Source organism: Cherax quadricarinatus, chromosome 81, assembly GCF_038502225.1.
Source record: "Cherax quadricarinatus isolate ZL_2023a chromosome 81, ASM3850222v1, whole genome shotgun sequence".
Taxonomy (NCBI): domain Eukaryota; kingdom Metazoa; phylum Arthropoda; class Malacostraca; order Decapoda; family Parastacidae; genus Cherax; species Cherax quadricarinatus.
This window is the reverse complement of record NC_091372.1, coordinates 10944519-10971666: the sequence shown is the minus strand read 5'-3', so window position 1 is coordinate 10971666 and position 27148 is coordinate 10944519. Positions and strand designations below refer to the sequence as shown.

General features: G+C 39.4%; 1 protein-coding gene across 4 annotated transcripts; it reads left to right on the top strand.

The window, feature by feature from the left end:
* On the top strand, positions 1–25337 carry LOC128699811 (zinc finger protein 721). Of its 4 annotated transcripts, none has more exons than XM_070102397.1 (4): positions 1–138; positions 12586–12675; positions 14533–14658; positions 20425–25337. In XM_070102397.1, exon 4 carries the CDS (start codon positions 20743–20745, stop codon positions 24454–24456), a length of 3714 nt encoding a protein of 1237 aa, XP_069958498.1. In that variant the 5' UTR covers positions 1–138; positions 12586–12675; positions 14533–14658; positions 20425–20742; the 3' UTR covers positions 24457–25337. The 4 variants fall into 4 exon arrangements, with proteins under 4 accessions (XP_069958498.1, XP_069958500.1, XP_069958497.1 ...); XM_070102396.1 differs by lacking the exon at positions 1–138 and adding an exon at positions 11144–11192; XM_070102399.1 differs by lacking the exon at positions 14533–14658.
* Positions 25338–27148: the final 1811 nt, after the last annotated feature.

Below are 27148 nucleotides of genomic sequence, written 5' to 3'. Positions count from 1 at the left end.
TTCTACCATGCTGTTAGCGGTATATTCCATGATATTTGGAATATCCAGGGATTTTAGGGACGGATGTCGCTGGAAGATCCACCTCATCCTCTATCACGCTGCTCTCATCTACCGCTGCCTGTTGAAGACCATTTCAGAGTATGTATTAATATGTTTTTAATGAATTATTGTGGTTATCACCACTAAGTGGTCATTGTAAGAGGAGTGTATTAAGTATTAAATTAATGATATGTCTCAAAATAATTAATTTTACTCAAAATTTCTTACAGAGACTTTCATTTTGTTTATATTTATAGGGCCAGTGACAGCTTAGGCCGTACAAAACCCTATCAAATTAAAATATTTATAGATTATTGGGCCAATGACAACTTAGGCCGTACAAAACCCTATCAAATTAAAATATTTTTAGATTATAGGGCCAGTGACAGCTTAGGCCGTACAAAGTCCTATCAAATTAAAATATTTTTAGATTTATAGGGCCAATGACAACTTAGGCCGTACAAAACCCTATCAAATTAAAATATTTTTAGATTATAGGGCGAATGACCTATGTATTATGTATTAAGTATTAAATTAATGATATGTCTCAAAATAATTAATTTTGGATAATGAATTTTGGAAGGCTAGTAAGCTAAATAACCTAAAATAATTAATCCCGGAGGGTTTATAGCTCTGGATAACCCTGGTTATTATTTCTGAAGGGTTAGCTACCCAAGATAACCCAGGATTATTAACCCTCGGAAGGTTAGTTATTCAGGATATCCCTCCCAAATAAGCTTGTTAATACCTGGGGTCCTAAAGTTCTCTTCTTCAGGAACAAACTGACTAACACCCAGGTACCTACTTACTGTTAGGTGAGCAACTAACTATTCAGGTACCAGTTTACTGATAGATGAACAACTTACTAACACCCAGGTACCTACTTACTGTTAGGTGAGCAACTAACTATTCAGGTACCAGTTTACTGATAGATGAACAACTGACTAACACCCAGGTACCTACTTACCGCTAGACGAACAATTGACTAACAGCCAGGTACCTACTTACTGCTAGATGAACAATTGAGTAATATGTTAAGTAAAAGGACACAAGTGCAACTAATGTGACGTTTTATTGTGGCAACGTTTCGCTCTCTAGAAGCTTTGTCAAGCCGTTGCGGCTTGACTAATACCCAGGCACCTACTTACTGCTACATAAACTAATACCCAGGCAAATACTTACTGCTACATAAACTAATACCCAGGCACCTATTTACTGCTAGATGAACAACTGACTAATACCCAAGTACCTACTCACTGCTAGATGAACAATTGACTGATACCCAAGTACCTACTCACTGCTAGATGAACAACTGACTGATACCCAAGTACCTACTCACTGCTAGATGAACAACTGACTGATACCCAAATACCTACTCACTGCTAGATGAACAACTGACTGATACCCAAGTACCTACTCACTGCTAGATGAACAACTGACTGATACCCAAGTACCTACTCACTGCTAGATGAACAACTGACTGATACCCAAGTACCTACTCACTGCTAGATGAACAACTGACTGATACCCAAGTACCTACTCACTGCTAGATGAACAACTGACTGATACCCAAGTACCTACTCACTGCTAGATGAACAACTGACTGATACCCAAGTACCTACTCACTGCTAGATGAACAACTGACTGATACCCAAGTACCTACTCACTGCTAGATGAACAACTGACTGATACCCAAGTACCTACTCACTGCTAGATGAACAACTGACTGATACCCAAGTACCTACTCACTGCTAGATGAACAAAGGCCAGGAAAACACACCTATCATGTACACTAACACCAAGGGCTCCCAGAGAGCTTGTGGGAGCTGGCAAGTTGTTATTGCAGAGTGACTCAGAATGGCGCGTGATGCGTTAGCAAAATATATTTGGACAAGATTACTTAAGCAGGTGCGGGGATTGGTACAATCTGGTACCTGGCCTCACCACGACGCACTGAGGATACTGATCAAGTGACAGAGTTCACTTGACGACAGGGCAATGAAGGAGATCAAATGGATTTACAGGACACAAACAAGAGGAGAAGAAAGGCTAGGATAAGTGATGGGTAGAAAAATTAACGGTATATGTTAGAGTTGTACATGAATGGTATATATACCGATAAGATAATAATATCTTTATTTACTACAAGTACATGTACAAGGTATACAGATCATAGCTGACATCAATGGCATACTACTATATAGAAAGTACCTTGTTATATTGAGCATTTTGGGCAAATTAGGTCAATTTTATCCTCAGGATGCGACCCACACCAGTCCACTAACACCCAGGTACCCATTTTACTGATGGGTGAACACAGACAGCCGGTGTCTTAGGGAAACACGTCCTAATGTTACCACCCATACCGGGGATCGACCCCCGGAACTCAGTGTGTGAGCTGAGTACAATTAGACACGTGTGAAACATCTGGATACCCCTATTTATAGACGTTTCGCCATCCAGTGGCTTGATTAATACAAGGATATAATGTGAAGAGCGTATAGAGTATATTAGAGTTGGGGGACACAGGGGTCGGAAGACTGGCAGTGCAGGAATAGACTAATTGGAAAGGCAACAGAAAATTAATGGAACCTGAGTGGGATAGCGATTTCCAGAGTAGCACAAGGAGATATTCTGGGACCCACCCGGTTCACGAACTACATTATTAGTTGTGTAAGTCATAGTAGCACAAGGAGACATTCTGGGACCCACCCGGTTCACGAACTATATTATTAGTTGTGTAAGTATAGTTAATGACATCAGTTTGTAAAGATAGCGATTAAATCCGCCGGTGTCATGTGTAGCAATCAGTGTTGGTGTCGGACATACCCACCAGTGTTGGTGTCAGACATACCCACCAGTGTTGGTGTCAGACATACCCACCAGTGTTGGTGTCACACACACCACCAGTGTTGGTGTCACACACACCACCAGTGTTGGTGTCACACACACCACCAGTGTTGGTGTCAGACATACCCACCAGTGTTGGTGTCAGACATACCCGCCAGTGTTGGTGTCACACACCACCAGTGTTGGTGTCACACACACCACCAGTGTTGGTGTCACACACCTGAGGATGGACGATGACTCTAAACTCAACAATGATAACCTTGAGGTCGGAAGCCTTCAAGTCATTTGTATTCACCTTTTTTAAGCCAGTGTTTATTATTATTATTATTATTATTATTATTATTATTATTATTATTATTATTATTATTATTATTATTATTATTATTAAGACTGCGTAATTTTCTTCTCTTTCTTCCTCCGATTTTTCGATATCATTTCTCTAATAACTCGAGAATGCCTCATCCAATCGGCTTCAAATTTCAATCACCTGTGCACGGAACATCCTTCAGGTATACCCCAGGGAAAGCAGAAGTTACTTAGGTACCTACCGATTTAGGGACGAGGAATGAGTGACGTTCCTCAGCTGGTGTGATGTTACCACCATCATGGTGGCTGTGGATCCCGCTGGTGGTACTGGGGACCTCAGTAGGACCGCTGGAGTCTGGAGAAGGAGAGTTAGTTTAATGTTTATTATGTACCCCATACCCATCCTGTGGGCGATGGTCAAGAGATTACAGAGGTACATAATTGGTCCAGGGACTGGGGCCCCGAAGTTTTGATAGCTGGACAAGTTACAAAGGTATTGAACTCCAGGTAGATCTGGTCACAATCATGACAAGTTATAAAGGTATTTACAGATTACAGAGGTACATAATGGGTCCAGGAACTGGGGCCCCGAAGTTTTGATAGCTGAGCAAGTTACAAAGGTAATGAACTCACAAGTTACAAAGGTAGTGAGTCATGTAAGCAAATTTACTTTCACGGGAGAGAGACTTATTATCCAGCAGGACCAGTAACCAAAGGTCACCCTGACATGTCAATATTTCATTACCATTGTATCTTGTTCAACTGTCAGAACTTTGCGGCCCAGTTTCTAGACCCATTATGTGCCTTTGTAATGTTGAGGTACAGTCCCTGGACCCATTGTGTGCCTCTGTAATGTTAAGGTACAGTCCCTGGACCCATTGCGTGCCTTTGTAATGTTGAGGTACAGTTCCTGGACCCATTATGTGCCTTTGTAATCTTTTGACCACCTCCCACAGGATGGGTATCGAGTTTACCTGGAGAGAGTTCTGGGGGTCAACGCCCCCTCGGCCCGATCTGTGACCAGGCCTCATGGTGGATCAGGCCTGATCAGCCAGGCTGTTACTTCTGGCCGCAGTAACAGCCTGGCTGATCGAGCCAAAACCCGCCTGGTCAGGTACTGACTTTAGGTGCTTGTCCAGTGCCTGCTTGAAGACAGCCAGGGGTCTATCTGTAATCCCCCTTATGTATGCTGGGAGGCAGTTGAACAGCCTAGGTCCCCTGACACTTATTATGTTGTCTCTTAACGTGCTAGTGACACCCCTGCTTTTCATTAGCGGGATGTTGCATCGTCTGCCGAGTCTTTTGCTTTCATAGGGAGTGATTTTTCGTGTGCAAGTTCGGTACTAGTCCCTCTAGGATTTTCCAGGTGTATATAATCATGTATCTCTCCCGCCTGCGTTCCAGGGAGTACAGGTTCAGGACCTTCAAGCGTTCCCATTAACTGAGGTGTTTTACCTCAGTTATGTGTGTTGTGAAGGTTCTCTGTACAAGGGCTGCATAATAAAGATATTAAGCCATTAGAGCCACAAACATATCAAGAAAATAACTCGAACACGTGATATATGTATATTAAAATTCAATGTAGCCATGGTATTCAAAGTGACTGTTTATGATGTTTATAGACGAGGGTGTGTAATAGATGTGGGCGCCAGGGTGTTGGCCAGAAGTGCCGGATTAAAGTGGGAGTTGTCGCAGTTGCTTTTTGCTGATGATGCGGTGTTTTTGGGAGATTTTGAGGAGAATTTGCAAAGGTTGGAGGAGGAAATAACTTTGTTTTAGCACAGTGTTGTGTGTACCTGTGTAATGATGTACTATTGATGATTAAGACACATGTGTAACACTAGCGTATCTTTATTGATGACATATTTCCCCTACACAGTAGACTTCTTCAGTTAAATACAGAGGCAACATGTGTAGTACTGAAATGATGATGTAATCAGTCCCTCAGCCTGGAGAAGATTTTAAAAGCTCCTGCACAATAAGAGACAACATAATAAGTGTCAGGGGCCCTAGACTGTTCAACTGCCTCCCAGCATACATAAGGGGGATTACCAATAGACCCCTGGCTGTCTTCAAGCAGGCACTGGACAAGCACCTAAAGTCAGTACCTGACCGGCCAGGCTGTGGTTCGTACATACCTGGAGTTTACCTGGAGAGAGTTCCGGGGGTCAACGCCCCCGCGGCCCGGTCTGTGACCAGGCCTCCTGGTGGATCAGAGCCTGATCAACCAGGCTGTTGCTGCTGGCTGCACGCAAACCAACGTACGAGCCACAGCCCGGCTGGTCAGGAACCGACTTTAGGTGCTTGTCCAGTGCCAGCTTGAAGACTGCCAGGGGTCTGTTGGTAATCCCCCTTATGTGTGCTGGGAGGCAGTTGAACAGTCTCGGGCCCCTGACACTTATTGTATGGTCTCTTAACGTGCTAGTGACACCCTTGCTTTTCATTGGGGGGATGGTGCATCGTCTGCCAAGTCTTTTGCTTTCGTAGTGAGTGATTTTCGTGTGCAAGTTCGGTACTAGTCCCTCTAGGATTTTCCAGGTGTATATAATCATGTATCTCTCCCTCCTGCGTTCTAGGGAATACAGGTTTAGGAACCTCAAGCGCTCCCAGTAATTGAGGTGTTTTATCTCCGTTATGCGCGCCGTGAAAGTTCTCTGTACATTTTCTAGGTCGGCAATTTCACCTGCCTTGAAAGGTGCTGTTAGAGTGCAGCAATATTCCAGCCTAGATAGAACAAGTGACCTGAAGAGTGTCATCATGGGCTTGGCCTCCCTAGTTTTGAAGGTTCTCATTATCCATCCTGTCATTTTTCTAGCAGATGCGATTGATACAATGTTATGGTCCTTGAAGGTGAGATCCTCCGACATGATCACTCCCAGGTCTTTGACGTTGGTGCTTCGCTCTATTTTGTGGCCAGAATTTGTTTTGTACTCTGATGAAGATTTAATTTCCTCATGTTTACCATATCTGAGTAATTGAAATTTCTCATCGTTGAACTTCATATTGTTTTCTGCAGCCCACTGAAAGATTTGGTTGATGTCCGCCTGGAGCCTTGCAGTGTCTGCAATGGAAGACACTGTCATGCAGATTCGGGTGTCATCTGCAAAGGAAGACACGGTGCTGTGGCTGACATCCTTGTCTATGTCGGATATGAGGATGAGCATTGTGTGTGACCAGGAGTAACAGCCTGTTTGATCAAGCCCTGATCCACCATGAGGCCTGGTCACAGATCGGGCCGCGGGGGCGTTGACCCCCAGAACTCTCTCCAGATATACTCGAGGTATACAATAACCTAAGTCTAGTTCTTAGCAGTGTGTGAGCATTAGGATTAATCTGCCAGAAATTCCATTAACACTGTACTCTGTATTAGAATGTTGAGAAACGAACCAGACACTGTCACAGTGAATCTTACCAAGTGTCTAGAGGTAAATACACACAGATCTAAATGGATTGTGAAAACGTGCAGTTGCATTAAGTTTTATAACCTGCATGAACTGTATCACTGTAGGCAACAAGAGCATTTCACCCCTCCATGGAAGATGTGTTCATTTAATATCACATACCTACAAGTCCCTCCCAAGAAGCTCATTGCTAGTAATCCCTTCCTTAAATCTCTTGTTAGAGCAACTGCTCAAGAAGAAATTTCTCACCTAGCTGGTAGTAACAAGTTATCACAAGTTATATACACTGATGGATCTAAACAGGAGTCTTCTGGCAGGGCTGCATCTGCTCTTGTTGCCACCTCCCTAGTTAAGAACGATAATAAATTTGTTGAGTTAGGCATAAGAATTAACAACTGGGCGTCTACACTGCAAACTGAATTGTTTGCAATCCTAATGGCGCTAAAGCTAACCTATGACACTGAGCTTGACTCTATCATCATTACTGATTCTATGTCATCATTGAAGGCTCTTGACTCATATAATGACTCCAACAACATGCTCATTGGGGAAGCCAGGTATAGATACTCAAAAATTAGGGACAAAGGAATTAATGTACAATTGCTATGGATCCCATCACACATTGGATTACTCCTTCATGATAAAGTTGATATGTTAGCCAAGAAGAGTATCGAGAAGGAGAATGTAGAATATAACTTTGGTATAACTGTGTCTAGCATTAGGAATAATATTAGGAAAGAAGTAAATAATGAAAATGATTGTTATAGGAATGCAGTTAGAAGCCTGAGTAGATCTATAACCCACTATGATAACATGAACGTAGATAAGTATGTTTATGGAGCAACTTGCAATGTGAACAGACTGACTGATGTTGTAGTGGCCAGGCTTAGGCTTGGTTACAAGTACTGACTGATGTTGTAGTGGCCAGGCTTAGGCTTGGTTACAAGTACTTCTGGCAGTTTGGGAGACACACAGATGATGATCAAACTAAATGTAAATTATGTGATCAGGCATATGGTCACTGTCTTGAACACTATGTGCTTAATTGTCCACTTATTGAGGAATACAGAGACAGACAGTATAATAACCTATGTGACATGTCAAGATATCTTATTAATGAAAATAAGATACCAGATATACTAAGCAAATTTCCTAAATTTACTTGTAACAGATAAGTGAACTATAGATATGTAGATGTAAATCCATATGTATTCCTGTTAACCATTTGGGGCCTAGTTCCTAGGCCTTTTGTGTATCCACATGCTCTCGCGCTACCGTCCACAGGATGGATATGGGCGGCACAGTAAACTAGCCACTTTGGTGGCAAAATTTAATCTAAATATTAATTTTTTTTTTGTATGCCTATCAATACATAGTTTTATGTAAATTACACATATTACGCAAAAAAATATAATTTTGAATTTGAATAAGAGGCGTATATATATATATATATATATATATATATATATATATATATATATATATATATATATATATATATATATATATATATATATATATATATATATATATATATATATATATATATATATATATATATATATATATATATAATATAATATATATATATATATATATATATATATATATATATATATATATATAATATATAATATATATATATATATATATATATATATATATATATATATATATATATATATATATATAAACAAAAACATACAATACCATAACTGGAATAATACACATATAACCCACACATAAGAGAAAGAAGCTTATAGCAACGTTTCGCTCCGACTTGTACCATTTACACTACAGTCACACTGACAATGGTCCACGAAACATCGTGGTGACCTTCTCTCTTCTGTGTCCGGGTTATTTGTGTACATCTTGCATACTGCACAAAAGAAATATAATTACACTGAGCTGTATTTAAAATGGTTCGAGACACAGGTGTCGTAGTCCAGTACATAATTACTGAGAGGGTCAGAAAATACTTGTCCTGGTGAATAAAACATCTGTACTGTTTGGATAACTCCTTGAAATTAAAAAAAAATAAACTGTGTCGCGTTGACTCTCAAATTTATTCTGTGGAGAAGCGAAGGAATTCAAGATTATTAGTAATTCTTAGCACAAGTGTATTATTTAATTGGTTAGATGTTAAATTCTTGTGAGGTATTGAACACAAGGAGTGGTGATCCAGCGTCCATGTGTGTGTTATTTAACACAAGGAGTGGTGATCCAGCGTCCATGTGTGTTATTTAACACAAGGAGTGGTGATCCAGCGTCCATGTGTGCTATTTAACACAAAGAGTGGTGATCCAGCGTCCATGTGTGTGTTATTTAACACAAGGAGTGGTGATCCAGCGTCCATGTGTGTGTTATTTAACACAAGGAGTGGTGATCCAGCGTCCATGTGTGTGTTATTTAACACAAGGAGTGGTGATCCACCGTCCTTGTGTGTGTTATTCAACACAAGGAGTGGTGATCCACCGTCCTTGTGTGTGTTATTCAACACAAGGAGTGGTGATCCACCGTCCTTGTGTGTGTTATTCAACACAAGGAGTGGTGGAGGCATGATCCACCGTCCTTGTGTGCGTTATTCATAATACCAAACATTAATTCCTTACCAGGAGCAGCAGTGGAGACCACAGCAACCCACAGCAACAGCAACAGCAACAACAACAGCTGTGATATACCCCTCATCTTCACACAGCTATACTGCGACTATCTAAAGAGAAATGACTATAGTCTCACTATCTCAGGAGAAATGAGGTCCCCACGCACTCAGCATATGCATTTATTTACCTCACACACTGCCACGTTCCACCATGGCTATATTCCACCCAAATAATGACCAATTATACCAACACGGACATTGCAAGATAGACCAAACATTAACTCGGGCAATATTTGGCTCTGTGTAGAGCTTTACCACGTCAAGATTCAGCTCTATACATAGACAAATTTTACCCCCAGCTAAAGCTTATTGTGCAACGTGTGGGTTTACTGTTCATACTTGCAACCAACACACAGTTTCGTAAAATTTTCGACAGTGCTTCCATGATTACAGAAAAAGCTGGGGGGTTTTTTCAACTTATTCGAAATTTTAGCATGACGCTTTTTGATGAATTATTATTGAACCTTTATGTATTTATGTCGCTGTGTGATCCAAGACAGGTATCCCCTGTATACCATAACCCCAGCCTCCTCTATCTCAGTGATCACAGGAACGGATAGATAGATCGTAATGAAACTACATAAGATATTCTTCTATGAATGGACACGTAGCAGACCATAGCACTGTTGAAAAATAATAAGTATTTGAAATTTAGCCCATATTTCAGGGTTTTTAGATTAAAATTAAATTTCTAAAAGGCTATAAGGGGAACTGCGTAAAAATTTGATATGGTGTAAGTTTAACTGCTGAATTTCATAGACCACTTACATAGTGGAGTAGAATAGCAGAATAGAATAGTAGAATAGTAGAATAGCAGACTCTGGTGGCCTGGTGGTTAACGCTCTCGCTTCACACGGCGAGGGTCTGGGTTCGATTCCCAGCCAGAGTAGAAACATTGGACGTGTTTCTTTCCACCTGTTGTCTATGTTCCCCATCAGTAAAATGGGTACCTGGGTGTTAGTCGACTGGTGTGGGTCGCATCCTGGGACACTGACCTAATTTGCCCGAAATGCAGAGCATAAGGGAGTTTCTATATAGTAGTATGTCATTGTTGTCAACTAGGACTGTATACCTTGTACATGTACTTGTAGTAAATAAAGATATTATTATTATTATTATTATTATTATTATTATTATTATTATTATTATTATTATTATTATACTCCATAAAACTTTTTAGCATCGTCCTGTTGGAGGGATCTACAGATATTCATGGGTGAATAGCTAGACCACTGGAACTTGTGATCAGTGAATACGCATTCGTCTGTAGCCAAAATAACCATAACAACTCCTGTGTTCAACACAGGAATGATCTGCAACACCTTATGAACTGGAACGAAGCTTACAGAATCATTCGTAAAAGTGAGCTACATAAGTGGAAATGTGTGGAGGCTGCTTGAATTGTTGACACAAGAACAGGAAGAGAGTGTTAGTAGTGACCAGGTGTGTAGTGTCCAGTAGCTCGATCGTTAGCGCACTCAGCTCACACACCGAAGTCCGGGGATCGATCCCCGGTGCGGCTGGATGTTTCCATAAGACACCTGCTGGCTGCTGTCCATGTTCACCTAACAGTAAGTAGGTACCTGAGTGTTAGTGGACTGGTGTGAGTGGCATCCTGGGAGACAAAATTAACCTAAGTTGTGGGAAATGCTCAACATAACCAGGGACTTTCTATATAGTATGTCATTGATGTCAGCTATGGTCTGTATAAGTTGTATCATGTACTGGTAGTTAGGTTAGGTTAGGTCAGGAAACAGGACAAGTGTTTCCTGATGCGGATCTTGGTCAGATGATGACCCGCCGTTGGAGCTTTTGGTCATCTAACCGAAGCCTTTCGCTGGCTTACCGGTAAATAAAGATATTATTATCATTACTTAAAATACGGCGGGAGGTGTCAGTGGCCCTATAAAACAACAACAACAACAACAACACCTGTGAGAATTTTTATTTCTTCTTTTTTTTTCAGGATCTGTGAAGTTTTAAGGCCTTAAATACATAATATATTTTTTTTATAATGTTGTTGGGGGCACTTGGGCATTGTGGGCACACATATATGTAGTGAAATATGTAACTTTAATGTAAGATAAGGGAGTCGTTTGGGGTAGCAACTACGCATAGGTGGATTTGGTGGAGGGGCTCTTCATCCGAGGTAATGGAGCTTCTTTCTCAGTTATTAATGCTTCCTTAATGCCAGTGCTTTGTGGATGGATCTTGATCCGAGGAATTGGAGCTTTTCAGTACCTAATGCTTCCTTAATGTCAGTGTTTGGTGAAGGGCTCTTGATCCAAGGTAATGGCACTTCCCTCATCCTCAGATCAAACTTGTTTAGTGTTAACATCACTCAGGTTCACTACTTGTAACTTCTGTATTGACACAGCAGAACTTTGAATGGTTTCGGAACTTAATTGGTTCTTAGGCAGTGTTCGAACTGCGAAAAGTTCGACGTCTGAAACAGTATTTTCATTGCTGCTCTTTTTCGGGGCCATTTTCATTAATTTTTCGTGATAATATTATAATTAGTACTGTTCAGTAAGTCCTCAACCTCATAAGACACGTGTGCAGCAGTTAGACAACTTTATTCCGAAACGTTTCGCCTACACTGTAAGCTTCTTCAGTCGAGTACAGAAAGTAGGCAGGAGCGGTAATGTGTGAAGATGATGTAATCAGTCCCTCCAGGCTGAGGGACCGACAACCTCAAATCTACGCCTTCAGGGGTGATGGACTTATTACATCGTCTTCACATCTTACCACTCCGGCCTATTTTCTGTACTCGACTGAAGAAAGCTACTGTGTAGGCAAAACATTTCTGAATAAAGATGTCTGACTGTTGCCTATGTGTCTTATTTACCGACCTGGCAGTATTTCATACCATTTTGATATTCACTCAAGTTCTCAACTTACAAATATCTTGAGAATCTTATGTATTGTGTATATCATTATTATATCATTATTCAGGAGGTGCCCAATGTGATCGTAAGTTGAAGACTTCCTGTACTAATATTTACCACAAAATCACAGTAAAAAAATATGGGAAGAGAGCACAGAGGCCAGACATGTTGTGCGGGAACACAACGCCAACTGGATTGTAAACAAAACGACGTGTTCAGACTAAAAAAACATTCAAAGACCGGGTTAATTTTTCTCTACAAAATCGTTTGAGGTCTGGTTCATACGAGGTCTGGTTTGTTTGTGGTCCAGTTCGTTGGAGGTCTGGTTCCTTAGCGGTCCAATTTGTTCAAACACTGAGGTTCCACTGTATCAAAAAATTGGCATTTTGACATCTGTATAAAACTATACATATTATTATTAACCGTCTACCTATTTCAGATTGGTTTGCCCAGGATGAACACAGGACTCCAGAGACCAGAGAGCCATCGTCCAGTGTTAGAGTGCAACGCTCCCTCAGTTTTACCTAGAGTAAGTTCTGTACAGTACAGGAGAGCCACACATATACGACACCTTCTTTTCGGTGTTCCACATTTTTCTTGGCTTCAAATTGAGCCATTGATCATCGTGCTCCACCGCCGGTGACAGTCACTGGTAGCTTGGGATATATATTCCTTCATTGTTGTTATACCAGCGGCAACAGCCTGGTTGATCAGGCTCTGATCCACCAGGAGGCCTGGTCTCAGACCGGGCCGCGGGGGCGTTGACCCCCGGAACTCTCTCCAGGTAAACTCCAGGTAATACCCTGTGCATTCTGTTTAAGTTGGATATGTTAAGCGTATATGATCCTATTTATTGTTTTACTGACTTTTTCTTTGTATGAACGGTTTTTATTTTAGAGGGGTTTAGTATAACCTTATGTGGGTGGTATTTACACATGTAATCATAAAATTCGTTTGTGGATAAACCTCTGAATGGCAGTTTGGTCTAACTGCTTTTAATTTTAAAACTTACTTTTTTTTATTAACACATTGGCCGTGTCCCACTGAGGCAGGGTAACTCGAAAAAGAAGAAACACTTTCGTCATCATTCAGCCCATCAGTGTCTTGCCAGAAGCATGCCTACACTACAGTTTAAAAGAAACTGCAAATATCCCCCATCCCTCCTTCAGAGTGCAGGCTCTGTACTTCCCACCTCCAGGACACGAAGTCTGGCTAACCGGTTTCCATGAATCTTACTTGTGTCTTCTATAATTGCTTCTTTTAACTCTTTAGTATTAATTCAATCTGTTTTACTCTTTCCCTATTTTTCCTTTCATTCCTTATGTCATTTCTACCATCTTCATTGTCCAGCTGGTACATCAGACATTTCCACATTTACTCCTTTTTTTCAGTATTCTTCATACATCATACTGTATCTCTCTTTTCTTCTCCCATTAATGATTACCCTCCATTTACCGCTCCATTTGAGTATTGAACAAGTTCTTCCCAACCAATTTTCTGTTTGGTTGGTTGTTATCACTAATCTCCATAGGCCCCTTGGTGACCTATTTATACAGATAATACAAAAAAAAAAAATGCGAAGAAACACGAAATAGTTTACAGCAAAGTTCTGGCAGGTCGTATTTGTTTGGTCGAGTGCTGAGCTTTGTTCGAGTAGGGAGCGGGTCGTATACCGAGGTTCCACTGTACAGTGCTTGCACTCTGAAGGATGGGTGAGGATATAGTCAGAGGGTAATCTGATTGTGATATCAGCACAGTTCTGGAAAGATGGTAATTGAATGAATGATGATGAATGTGTTTTCTTCTTTGGGTCTCCCTGCCTTGGTGGAAGATGGCCATTGGGTTAAAAAAAAATTCTGCTTCTGCTTGTCCATCTGCCACTTGTGACTCGTTAATGGTCGAAGTCAAACCAAAACGTCATCATGAGATTCTTTCTCCTATGTGCAAGTTATTTGTATATTGTTCCACATATGTTCCTCAATATCAGCTTAACACGTTCCTCAATATCAGCTTAATATGTTTCTCAGTATCACTTAATATGTTCCTCAATAGCAACAATAAATTCTGATTAGAATGGTTATATTGTAATATTTTCCCTCACCTGTACAGCGTACCTGGGTATAACGGTTGAGGATTATTATTATTATAATAATAAAAAGAAGTGCTAAACCCACTTGGGTCATACAGCACTGCAATGAATGAGGATTATTTCAAGGATTAAAGGGGTATCAATTTTTTCTTCTCACCTTTACACTATTGGTATATTTATCCATGCTCTTTACAAGGGAATGTGACTTTTATTTAATCAGTCTGGACAACAGGATTTAAGGCTGCCGTGTAATGTTGGACTTCATATATTTTTAAATATAATTTCCATTTCATGCAGGGCAACCCAAAGAAAAAAATGCATTTGCCATCAATTGTGCCCAGACTGTAATGATGAACCACCAAACCACAACTTTCCAGCCGTCTTGGCAAAAAAAAAAGATCATCACTACGTTATCTACAGAAGGCAAGCCCTGTTTAATTAAAGTTCTTCTTTCTTCTTTTAACAAACCTGCCGTATCCCACTGAAGCAGGGTGGCCCAAAAAGAAAAACAAAAGTTTCTCTTTTTAACTTTAGTAATGTATACAGAACGGGTTACTAGCCCCTTGCTCCCAGCATTTTAGTCACCTCTTATGACATGCATGGCTTATGGAGGAAGAATTCTGTTCCACTTCCCCATGGAGATAAGAGGAAATAAACATGAATAAGAACAGCAAACAAAAAATAGAAGAAAACCCAGAGGGATATGTGTATACAGCCTCTCCTCACTTAACGACGGAGTTCCATTCCTAAGACCACATCATTAAACAAATTCGTCACTAAGTGAGGAGCATACTATAATGGTAGTAAGTTTGTGTCAACCATCTTTGATATTGTTTTAATGCCATCTTAGCACCATTTATAACATTTCTGGTATATTTTTAAATGTTCATACAGTAGTGTACTGTATATTGAAATAAACAGAATAGAGGAAATCAGTTCTAATATACATTATATAGGTATGAATACTGGTCAGAGAACCTGTTGTAAGTCCAAGGCAACGGTAAACGAGTACGTCGCTAAGTGAGGAGAGGCTGTATATAGTATATACTATATATGCTTGTACATGTATGTGTAGTGTGACCTAAGTATAAGTAGAAGTAGCAAGACATACGTGAAATCTTGCATGTTTCTTTCTTTCAACTCACCAGCCATATCCCACCGAGGTGGGGTGGCCCAAAAGGACAAACGAAAGTTTCTCCTTTTAAATTTAGTAATATATACAGGAGAAGGGGTTACTAACCCCTTGCTCCTGGCATTTTAGTTGCCTCTTACGACACGCATGGCTTATGGAGGAAGAATTCTGCTCCACTTCCCCATGGAAATAAGAGGAAATAAACAAGAACAAGAACTAGAAAGAAAATAGAAGAAAACCCAGAGGGGTGTGTATATATATATGCTTGTACATGTATGTGTAGTGTGACCTAAGTGTAAGTAGAAGTAGCAAGATGTACCAGAAATCTTGCATGTTTATGAGACAGAAAAAAGACACCAGAACTCCTACCATCATGTAAAACAATTACAGGCTTTCCTGGGTGGTTGCTGTCTACCAGCCTACTACCTAGGTCAAATAAAATTATTTAACATTGATATTTTTACTATATTTATTTTCACGTGTGCTTTAATTTTTTTTTTTTTTTTTCAACAAGTCGGCCGTCTCCCACCGAGGCAGGGTGACCCAAAAAGAAAGAAAATCCCCAAAAAGAAAACACTTTCATCATCATTCAACACTTTCACCACACTCACACATAATCACTGTTTTTGCAGAGGTGCTCAGAACACAACAGTTTAGAAGCATATACATATAAAGATACACAACATATCCCTCCAAACTGCTAATATCCCAAAACCCCTCCTTTAAAGTGCAGGCATTGTACTTCCCATTTCAAGGACTGGGAAGTACAATGCCTGCACTCTAAAGGAGGGTTTTCGGATATTAGCAGTTTGGAGGGATATGTTGTGTATCTTTATACGTATATGCTTCTAAACTGTTGTATTCTGAGCATCTCTGCAAAAACAGTGATTATGTGTGAGTGTGGTGAAAGTGTTGAATGATGAAAGTATTTTCTTTTTGGGGATTTTTTTTCTTTTTGGGTCACCCTGCCTCGGTGGAAGACGGCCGACTTGTTGAAAAAAAAAAATTAAAGCACATGTGAAAATAAATACTATAATAAAAATATTAATGTTAAATAATTTTATTTGACCTAGGTAGTAGGCTGGTAGACAGCAACCATCCAGGGAGTTACTACCATCCTGCCAAGTGAGTGTAAGACGAAAGCCTGTAATAATAATGTAATAATAATAATAATAATTGTAATAATAAATGAGAAGAAACTGGATGTCCTGGCTTTAAGTGAAACAAAGCTGAAGGGGGTGGGAGAGTTTCAATGGAGAGGAATAAATGGGATTAGGTCAGGGGTTTCAAATAGAGTTAGAGCTAAAGAAGGAGTAGCAATAATGTTGAAGGATAAGCTATGGCAGGAAAAGAGGGACTACAAATGCATAAGTTCAAGGATTATGTGGAGTAAAATAAAGATTGGATGTGAAAAGTGGGTTATAGTAAGCGTGTATGCACCTGGAGAAGAGAGAAGTGTAGAGGAGAGAGAGAGATTCTGGGAAATGTTGAGTGAATGCGTGGGGAGTTTTGAATCAAGTGTGAGAGTAATGGTGGTTGGGGATTTCAATGCTAAAGTGGGTAAAAATGTTATGGAGGGAGTAGTAGGTAAATTTGGGGTGCCAGGGGTAAATGTAAATGGGGAGCCTTTAATTGAGCTATGTGTAGAAAGAAATTTGGTAATAAGTAATACATATTTTATGAAAAAGAGGATAAATAAATATACAAGGTATGATGTAGCACGTAATGAAAGTAGTTTGTTAGATTATGTATTGGTGGATAAAAGGTTGATGGGTAGGCTCCAGGATGTACATGTTTATAGAGGGGCAACTGATATATCAGATCATTATTTAGTTGTAGCTACAGTTAGAGTAAGAGGTAGATGGGAAAAGAGGAAGGTGGCAACAACAAGTAAGAGGGAGGTGAAAGTGTATAAACTAAGGGAGGAGGAAGTTCGGGCGAGATATAAGCGACTATTGGCAGAAAGGTGGGCTAGTGCAAAGATGAGTAGTGGGGGGGTTGAAGAGGGTTGGAATAGTTTTAAAAATGCAGTATTAGAATGTGGGGCAGAAGTTTGTGGTTATAGGAGGGTGGGGGCAGGAGGAGTGATTGGTGGAATGATGAAGTAAAGGGTGTGATAAAAGAGAAAAAGGTAGCTTACGAGAGGTTTTTACAAAGCAGAAGTGTTTTAAGAAGAGCAGAGTATATGGAGAGTAAAAGAAAGGTGAAGAGAGTGGTGAGAGAGTGCAAAAGGAGAGCAGATGAAAGAGTGGGAGAGGCACTGTCAAGAAATTCTAATGAAAATAAGAAAAAATTTTGGAGTGAGTTATACAAGTTAAGAAAGCCTAGGGAAAGTATGGATTTGTCCATTAAAAACAGAGAAGGGGAGTTAGTAGATGGGGAGAGGGAGGTATTAGGTAGATGGCGAGAATATTTTGAGGAACTTTTAAATGTTGAGGAAGAAAGGGAGGCGGTAATTTCATGCACTGGCCAGGGAGGTATACCATCTTTTAGGAGTGAAGAAGAGCAGAATGTAAGTGTGGTGGAGGTACGTGAGGCATTACGTAGAATGAAAGGGGGTAAAGCAGCTGGAACTGATGGGATCATGACAGAAATGTTAAAAGCAGGGGGGGATATAGTGTTGGAGTGGTTGGTACTTTTGTTTAATAAATGTATGAAAGAGGGGAAGGTACCTAGGGATTGGCAGAGAGCATGTATAGTCCCTTTATATAAAGGGAAAGGGGACAAAAGAGATTGTAAAAATTATATATAGTCCCTTTATATAAAGGGAAAGGGGACAAAAGAGATTGTAAAAATTATAGAGGAATAAGTTTACTGAGTATACCAGGAAAAGTATACGGTAGGGTTATAATTGAAAGAATTAGAGGTAAGACAGAATGTAGAATTGCGGATGAGCAAGGAGGCTTCAGAGTGGGTAGGGGATGTGTAGATCAAGTGTTTACATTGAAGCATATATGTGAACAGTATTTAGATAAAGGTAGGGAAGTTTTTATTGCATTTATGGATTTAGAAAAGGCATATGATAGAGTGGATAGAGGAGCAATGTGGCAGATGTTGCAAGTTTATGGAATAGGTGGTAAGTTACTAAATGCTGTAAAGAGCTTTTATGAGGATAGTGAGGCTCAGGTTAGGGTGTGTAGAAGAGAGGGAGAATACTTCCCGGTAAAAGTAGGTCTTAGACAGGGATGTGTAATGTCACCATGGTTGTTTAATATATTTTATAGATGGGGTTGTAAAAGAAGTAAATGCTAGGGTGTTCGGGAGAGGGGTGGGATTAAATTATGGGGAATCAAATTCAAAATGGGAATTGACACAGTTACTTTTTGCTGATGATACTGTGCTTACGGGAGATTCTAAAGAAAAATTGCAAAGGTTAGTGAATGAGTTTGAGAATGTGTGTAAAGGTAGAAAGTTGAAAGTGAACATAGAAAAGAGTAAGGTGATGAGGGTATCAAATGATTTAGATAAAGAAAAATTGCATATCAAATTGGGGAGGAGGAGTATGGAAGAAGTGAATGTTTTCAGATACTTGGGAGTTGACGTGTCGGCGGATGGATTTATGAAGGATGAGGTTAATCATAGAATTGATGAGGGAAAAAAGGTGAGTGGTGCGTTGAGGTATATGTGGAGTCAAAAAACGTTATCTATGGAGGCAAAGAAGGGAATGTATGAAAGTATAGTAGTACCAACACTCTTATATGGATGTGAAGCTTGGGTGGTAAATGCAGCAGCGAGGAGACGGTTGGAGGCAGTGGAGATGTCCTGTCTAAGGGCAATGTGTGGTGTAAATATTATGCAGAAAATTCGGAGTGTGGAAATTAGGAGAAGGTGTGAAGTTAATAAAAGCATTAGTCAGAGGGCAGAAGAGGGGTTGTTGAGGTGGTTTGGTCATTTAGAGAGAATGGATCAAAGTAGAATGACATGGAAAGCATATAAATCTCTAGGGGAAGGAAAGAGGGGTAGGGGTCGTCCTCGAAAGGGTTGTGGGCGAGGGGCTTGGACTTCCAGCAAGCGTGCATGAGCGTGTTAGATAGGAGTGAATGGAGGCGAATGATACTTGGGACCTGACGATCTGTTGGAGTGTGAGCAGGGTAATATTTAGTGAAGGGATTCAGGGAAACCGGTTATTTTCATATAGTCGGACTTGAGTCCTGGAAATGGGAAGTACAATGCATGCACTTTAAAGGAGGGGTTTGGGATATTGGCAGTTTGGAGGGATATGTTGTGTATCTTTATACGTATATGCTTCTAAACTGTTGTATTCTGAGCACCTCTGCAAAAGCAGTGATAATGTGTGAGTGTGGTGAAAGTGTTGAATGATGATGAAAGTATTTTCTTTTTGTGGATTTTCTTTCTTTTTTGGGTCACCCTGCCTCGGTGGGAGACGACCGACTTGTTGAAAAAAAATAAAATAAAATAAAGTAATGATGATAGACTCTGTGTAAATATATACAGCCTCTCCTCACTTAGTGACATAATTTTCTGCTATATCTTCTCATTTTCATCACTGCTTTCTCCTCCATTGGCTTGCTGCTGTGGATTTACAACCATCTGCACCATTTCTGAGTCAGTATAATGATCTGAGTCAATATAATGATGAAATTTGAAATTATGCTAACTGAAATTAGTGCTGGATTACTGATGGAACCGGATAACTGATTGCCGGATTAGTGATGGCTGACCTGCACCTGGAGAGGGATTCGGGGGTTAATGGCCCCACGGCCCGCTCTGTGTGAAAGTATTCATGTATAGTGACAAATAGGTTACATGCAGCTTTAATGACTCTGGTGTTGTCAATAGATTTTTAAGACCCCATTATTAAAATGAGTTTATAATTGTCTACTCGAACCCCTCCTCCTGTATACATTATTATGAGTATAAGATTTTTCTTTTCAGGTCACCCTGCCTCAGTGGGAGACAGCCAGTGCCTCTCAAAAAAAAATTGCGTATTCTCTTTTAAAAATCCTAAATACTGGACACACACATAGTATAATATGTTTTCAACAATGCCTACATTATATTGTCATGAAATTTATTGTTATATCTTGCCTTTACAGATGAAGTGTGTCCGTTCTGTTGTCGGCGTTCCACAAGTTTCCTGAGTAAATTTTCTTGTTTTTCAAAAAGAAATTTAATGTTTAAATAATAGGCATCTTATGTTTGGTAATTATAGTATACAATCGAAGTGACAGTTTAACTTGCCATTTATAATGAATGAACATTTTCGGTGGGATTATTTGTTTACAACATTTAATATATGTATAAAAATCAACATAAGTATAGTTATAGCACATCTTTGTAAGTATCAAGTGTAGATGCTGCCATAAAATACTATTGGAAACCTGGAAGCTATTGAGTCTATATATAGCATTTCAATGGAACACACTGAAGCGCCGTGTCAAAAACACTTGTACAAACATAAAACACAGTGCTTGTGCAAACCTGAAGAGCAGTGTCAAGAAAACCTGTGTGATCCCACTAACAGTTCTTATAAATGCAATGAATGTAGTGCTTGTTTCAGTCGCTACACGCTCCTCACAGCCCATCAAAAGAAACACAGGGAAGGTCCACCATATATTTGTGATGACTGTAGCCACAGCTTTGAAAATGAAGATGACTGGTTAGACCACAAAGAAGTTGGATGCACAGCAAAAGATGTAAAACGTATGCAATCCCAACGATTGTATTATGATGTAAGGTGGAAAAATGCATGCAACAGAGTACGTGAGGAAAAACGCCACAAATGTCACCATTGCTCGAAGTCTTTTAAATCCGTGGCCACAAGAAACGACCATGAGAGAAATATACATAAAGGATTACGGCCCCATAACTGTGATGAATGTGGAAAGCAGTTCTATAGGAAGTTTAACCTTGCTGTGCATAAAAGGAAGCATAGCTCAGATCGTCCATATGAATGCAAAATATGTCACAAAAGATTTAAGGCTTCTGTTAATGTTAAGATACATATGGAGATTCATTCAGACAGAAAACCATACATGTGTGAAAATTGTGGAAAGGTGTTTAAAACTCTCACTGTCTTAGAGGGTCATCGTACAATTCACACAGGGGAAGCCAAGTTCATGTGTACTGTATGTGGCAAGTGCTACCGCTACAGAGCATCATTGTTCATACACATGCGTACTCACACTGGACAAAGGCCTTTTAATTGTACTCATTGTAGTGCCTCATTCATGGTTAAAAGTCACCTCACAGAACACTTAAGAATACACACAGGTGAACGCCCCTTTGAGTGTGAGTTCTGCTCTGCACGCTTTTCAAGATCTATCAGTCTGAAAAAGCATTTAAAATCCCATATACGAGCAGGACTTGAAATCAATTTGGATAGAGCAATGTACAATGCTAAGATACAAGCACACATTACTCCCAGAGAGTCTTGCCTTGTTGCAAGTGATGATCTCCAGATGATCCCAAAAGTGCCACATGACATTAAGGACAGTAAATTTGTCTTGAAAAAGAAACACGACTCAATTAAATCTTTTAAAGAGAGCATAATATTATATACTGATCTGGCCAAAGAGGAAGAGGCTTTGCTTGTCACATTAACAAGCATTGGAGACGGAAGCACGTGTGTCCATAAAATTAACAGACTAGTAACACTCTCAAACAGATCACAAGAATCCATAATAAAAATTAAGAATTCTGAGGAAGTTAGTAGCATCAGTCAGGATCAGGAAGTGCTACTTATGAACAGTTTTGAGAACAATGAGAGATTTCATTTTGCAGATTTGCCTCAAGTTGGTAATAGCCAAGAGGATGTTGATACATTACCTGTCATGTGCCTGCCTGATACCTCTTGTAGCAGGAATGCTACTGAAGAACCTGTGATACCTGACCATTTATCAAATTATGAATGTTATACAGAGAAGGCAAGTATAGATTCTCAGTTATGCAGTGAGTGGATAGTACCCCAGAATGTTATTAATAATGCAGTACCTAGGTCTGATGCTATCAGTGACTTATGCCCGACATCCGTCCAACAAGAAGATATGCAAATTTATGGCATGGATTCTGTGAGACAGGAAAGCATTATCACCTTTTCTTCAGCTACAGAAATAGAATATGTTGATTCAGAATACAGTGGGAAGACTACTGGTACAAGCCTTAATAATATATCTTTCAAAAATGAAGAGGAGATACTCATGGATAATAAAATTAAAACTATCTTATTAAATCAAGATATTTCAATTGTTAGTGACATAAATAGTGGTGATGGAGAGAAACCATCTAATACTAGTCAATTACTTGCTCAGTTAGATGAATCCCAAACTGCACATGCACCTCATGGTAATACAACAGTCCGACGTCACAAGAATAAAAGAAAACCCCTGAGGAAATGCCGATACTGTGATGTATCATACAGATATGTTACCCTGCTTGAAGCTCATGAAGCCAAGCATGAGTTGCAAACCAAACAATCTGTGATTTCAGTAAGCGAAAATGAATCTGGGAAGATGTCCACAGGGCATCGTGTTCCCCCATCCCAGCAACAGCATTATCTATATCAGTCCACCAGCCAAGAAGATTTACCTTTCAAGTGTGAAAAATGCAACTCTTCTTTTTCATTTAGGAGTGAGCTTAGAAATCACGTAAAATTGCATTCTAGGAAGTATAGCTTTACGTGTAAGAAATGTCATCAGGCTTTTCAGCAAGAAATATTTTTAGTAAAGCACCAGTGTGGACGATCATTTCAGAATGTCCTTACCACCTCCCACGTCGGTCAATCAGCTCAAGATATCCCTGAAATTGCAAAGAAGAAATCTGAAAATGAATTAAAATTTAAGTGTGATAAATGTGAGAAGGAATTCTTTAAAGAGTTTATATTTAAGGTTCACTATAGAAAACACTCGGGCAAAAGACCATTCAAATGCAAAGATTGCAAGATGATGTTTATTTCTGCTACACATCGTAGAGTTCACAGAAGAATTCACACAGGTGAACGACCATATATATGTAAACGTTGCAATAAAGCATTCAGATATAGAAAAAAATTTCTTCATCATATAAAAATATGCCAGGAAGTAGAAGTAATGGAAACAGGGTCATACAGAGGTAACCAAAATGAGATGACAAATTTAAAATCAAGTGGAAATGTCTCAGATATTAAAGTTTGTGAGACAGTTGCCCCCCCCAGAAATAATTTTTCATTGCATAGAATTAAGGAGGAACCCAAGGAAGAGTATCATATTAAACCTGAGCTGCAAAAAACTGAAGAAAGATGCAGCATTAAAATGGAGGAACACGTAGATATTTTTGATGTTAGTGTAATTCGGCATGAAAAAAGTTTGTGTGTAAAACAAGAAAGCAGCTCTGGTGTTCATCATTTACATGATAAAGAGACAGAAAATGTACAAACAAACAGAGATATTACAGATGAATTACAGATCTGTGAATCATCAGAGACTGTAGATGATGTACATGTAGAAGTACCTTTGGAATTTCAAATTCAGAAGAAAAAATTTGAGGGATTACTGAGGTGCAGTCATTGTCCTAAAGTATTTAGATTTCAAAGTACTTTAAATACTCATGAAAGAAGTCACACTGGTGAGAAGCCATTTGGTTGTTCAGTGTGTGAGAAATCCTTTTCAAAAAAGAGTAACATGATCATTCATATGAGGGTTCATACAGGTGAACGGCCCTTCTTATGTGATCATTGTGGTAAATATTTCACTTATAAATACAGTTTAAATGCACATAAGCGGCTTCACACACAAGAGCGACCATTTATATGTGGTGTTTGTGGGAAAAGTTTTAGATATGAAGCTAGCAGACATGTGCATCTGAAGAGACATGCTGGTGACAAGGCATTTAAGTGTGATCTTTGCCCTAAAGCCTTTGTCACAAAAATTGACATGGAAGATCACAGACGAAGACACACTGGTGAAAAGCCATACAGATGTGAACATTGTGATCGCAAGTTTGCTGTTCGTCATCACCTGACTGAACACCGGAGGTTACACACTGGTGAGAAACCTTTTAAGTGCCAATACTGCACAATAACTTTTGCTCAACCTAGAAGTCAAAAGATCCACATGCAGAAACATCTGAAAATGTTAGGACAGTTTTTATGAGCTATCTTTGTGTTAAAGCAAAACAGGATTGACTTTCTTCATATTGAAGAAATTGACTTGAGTTTAGACTCACAAAATCATAACAACACAATTGCAAACAAACCATTTTCGTGGAGTTTTACGACTCTCGCCATGGGTTCTAATCACACCTGTCCCCTGGGTTGACTTGGATTTACCTATAATGTAATTTTTTTGTATTTAACACTCTGACCATCTCCCACTGAGGTACCTTTGATATACCTTACCTTTGATGAGTTTTGAGAGTCTTTCTATTGTAACATTCTCATCCCTCTAGAGATTAAGATTAAGAGTCTTTATTTCAGCATGATACAGTGTTTGTACAGAGGTGAATGACATTTATGTGTGCATGCAGAAAGCCCCTTAACACGCAGAGCATTTCAGGCAGTGCAGACACTGTACTATACTGTACTTAATGCCACAGGAAACAAAGACACATTACACTTTATTATATAAACTGCATTAAAATAGAAAAAATGCTATGCATGCATAAAAAACTCACCTACACACAGTGCTCTACCTTAACCCTTAAACTCTCCAAACATAGATCTACGTTTGCATGCGTAGTGCTCCGACCTTGATTTTCTCCATAAGAAACAATACAAAAAACGTAGATCTACGTTCGGAGCGCTTCACGAGCAAATGTAGATCTACGTTTGGACAGTTTAAGGGTTAAATACAAACACAGAGACTGCACACTCGGTAAGCTTTCAAAAACAGTGAAAAGGAGACTCCTTTTAACTCTTAATAATAATTATCTACGGTATACAGTGTTTTCCACTTAATAATGCAGTATTAGCTTGGCTACACTTAAAAGAGAATTTTGGGCTTGTGTAAGCAAATAAATAATGTGCTTGAGATGATCATCAGTTTTATTTTTCCCGTATTTAGAATGTGTATTGTTAGTGGAAATAAGACGTGTGCACTACTTGGGTAGCTTTAGTTGCCAGACTGTCACCTTTGTAGCAGGCTGCTTCAGTCAGATACTGTACCTGTGTACCAGGCTTCTTCAGTCAAATATAGCACCTATGCAGCAGGTTTCTTCAGTATTTAATTAGAGATATCTACTGCACAGGAAAAATGCTTAGACAAATAGAGATCCTCAAGCGTTAGACATGTCTCATATTTAACAACTTACTGATATTATATACAGTAGAATAAATAATATGATAGAGCCTGTACCTGATGAAACAAACACCAGAGGTCTGCAAAAATATTGATACCAGAATTGCAGGGAGTGTAAGAATAGGCTTATGGAGCTTGACGTAATAAGATACCAGGGAGGGTATGATCATGACATAGAAAATTCTCAAGAGATTAGAGTGGATATTAAAAAGTTTTCCTGATGTATGAACTGAAGCCAGGGACCATATATATATGGTATATCTGGAGTATACCATATATATATATATATATATATATGTATGTATATATATATATATATATATATGTATGTATATATATATATATATATGTATGTATATATATATATATATACAGTGGACCCCCGCATAACGATTACCTCCGAATGCGACCAATTATGTAAGTGTATTTATGTAAGTGCGTTTGTACGTGTATGTTTGGGGGTCTGAAATGGACTAATCTACTTCACAATATTCCTTATGGGAACAAATTCGGTCAGTACTGGCACCTGAACATACTTCTGGAGTGAAAAAATATCGTTAACTGGGGGTCCACTGTATATGGTATACTCCAGGTCACTCCCCCCCCCCCATGGCCTGACAAATTTGCCCATATCAAGGAGGTACCTTGATGCTGTTAAAGGACTCTGATGCCAAATAATGAAACCTGATTACCTCCCATTCCCCCGGTGCCGCTTGGTTAGTGATGGGATGAGAAAGGTCATTTATTGCATCATCAGTCATATGAGACTAATGAGGGAGGCCGCTATTGTCTGTTTTTAGTAGTGATGCACTGTGACTTTCAGCTTTATGCGCTTGAAGTTAAATGTTCTTATCTGTGTTTTTTCAGAAATTTGATTTTTTTTATGATGGTGTTTAGCATACATATAGAGTACATAATAATAATAATAATCTTTATTTCTAAAAGTACATGATACAACTTTTACAGGCCATAGCTGACATCAATGATATACTATATAGAAAGTCTCTGGTTATGCAGAGCATTTCCCACAACTTAGGTTAATTTTATCCCTAGGATGCCACCCACACCAGTCAGTTAACACCCAGGTACCTATTTTACTGTTATGAGAAGAGGACAGCAGGTGTCTTAAGGAAACATATCCTAATATTTCCACCCATGCTGGGAATCGAGATAGATAGTAGATTGGTAGACAGCAACCGCTCAGGGAGGTACTACTGTACTACCAAGTGAATGTAAAATGGAAACCTGTAATTGTTTTACATGATGGTATGATTGCTGGTGTATTTTTTTTGTCTCATAAACATGCAAGATTTCAGGTATGTCTTGCTACTTCTACTTACGCTTAGGTCACACTACACATACATGTACAAGCATATATATACACACCCCTCTGGGTTTTCTTCTATTTTCTTACTGGTTCTTGTTCTTATTTATTTCCTCTTATCTCCATGGGGAAGTGGAACAGAATTCTCCCTCCGTAAGCCATGCATGTCGTAAGAGGTAACTAAACTGCCAGGAGCAAGGGGCTAGTAACCCCTTCTCCTGTATA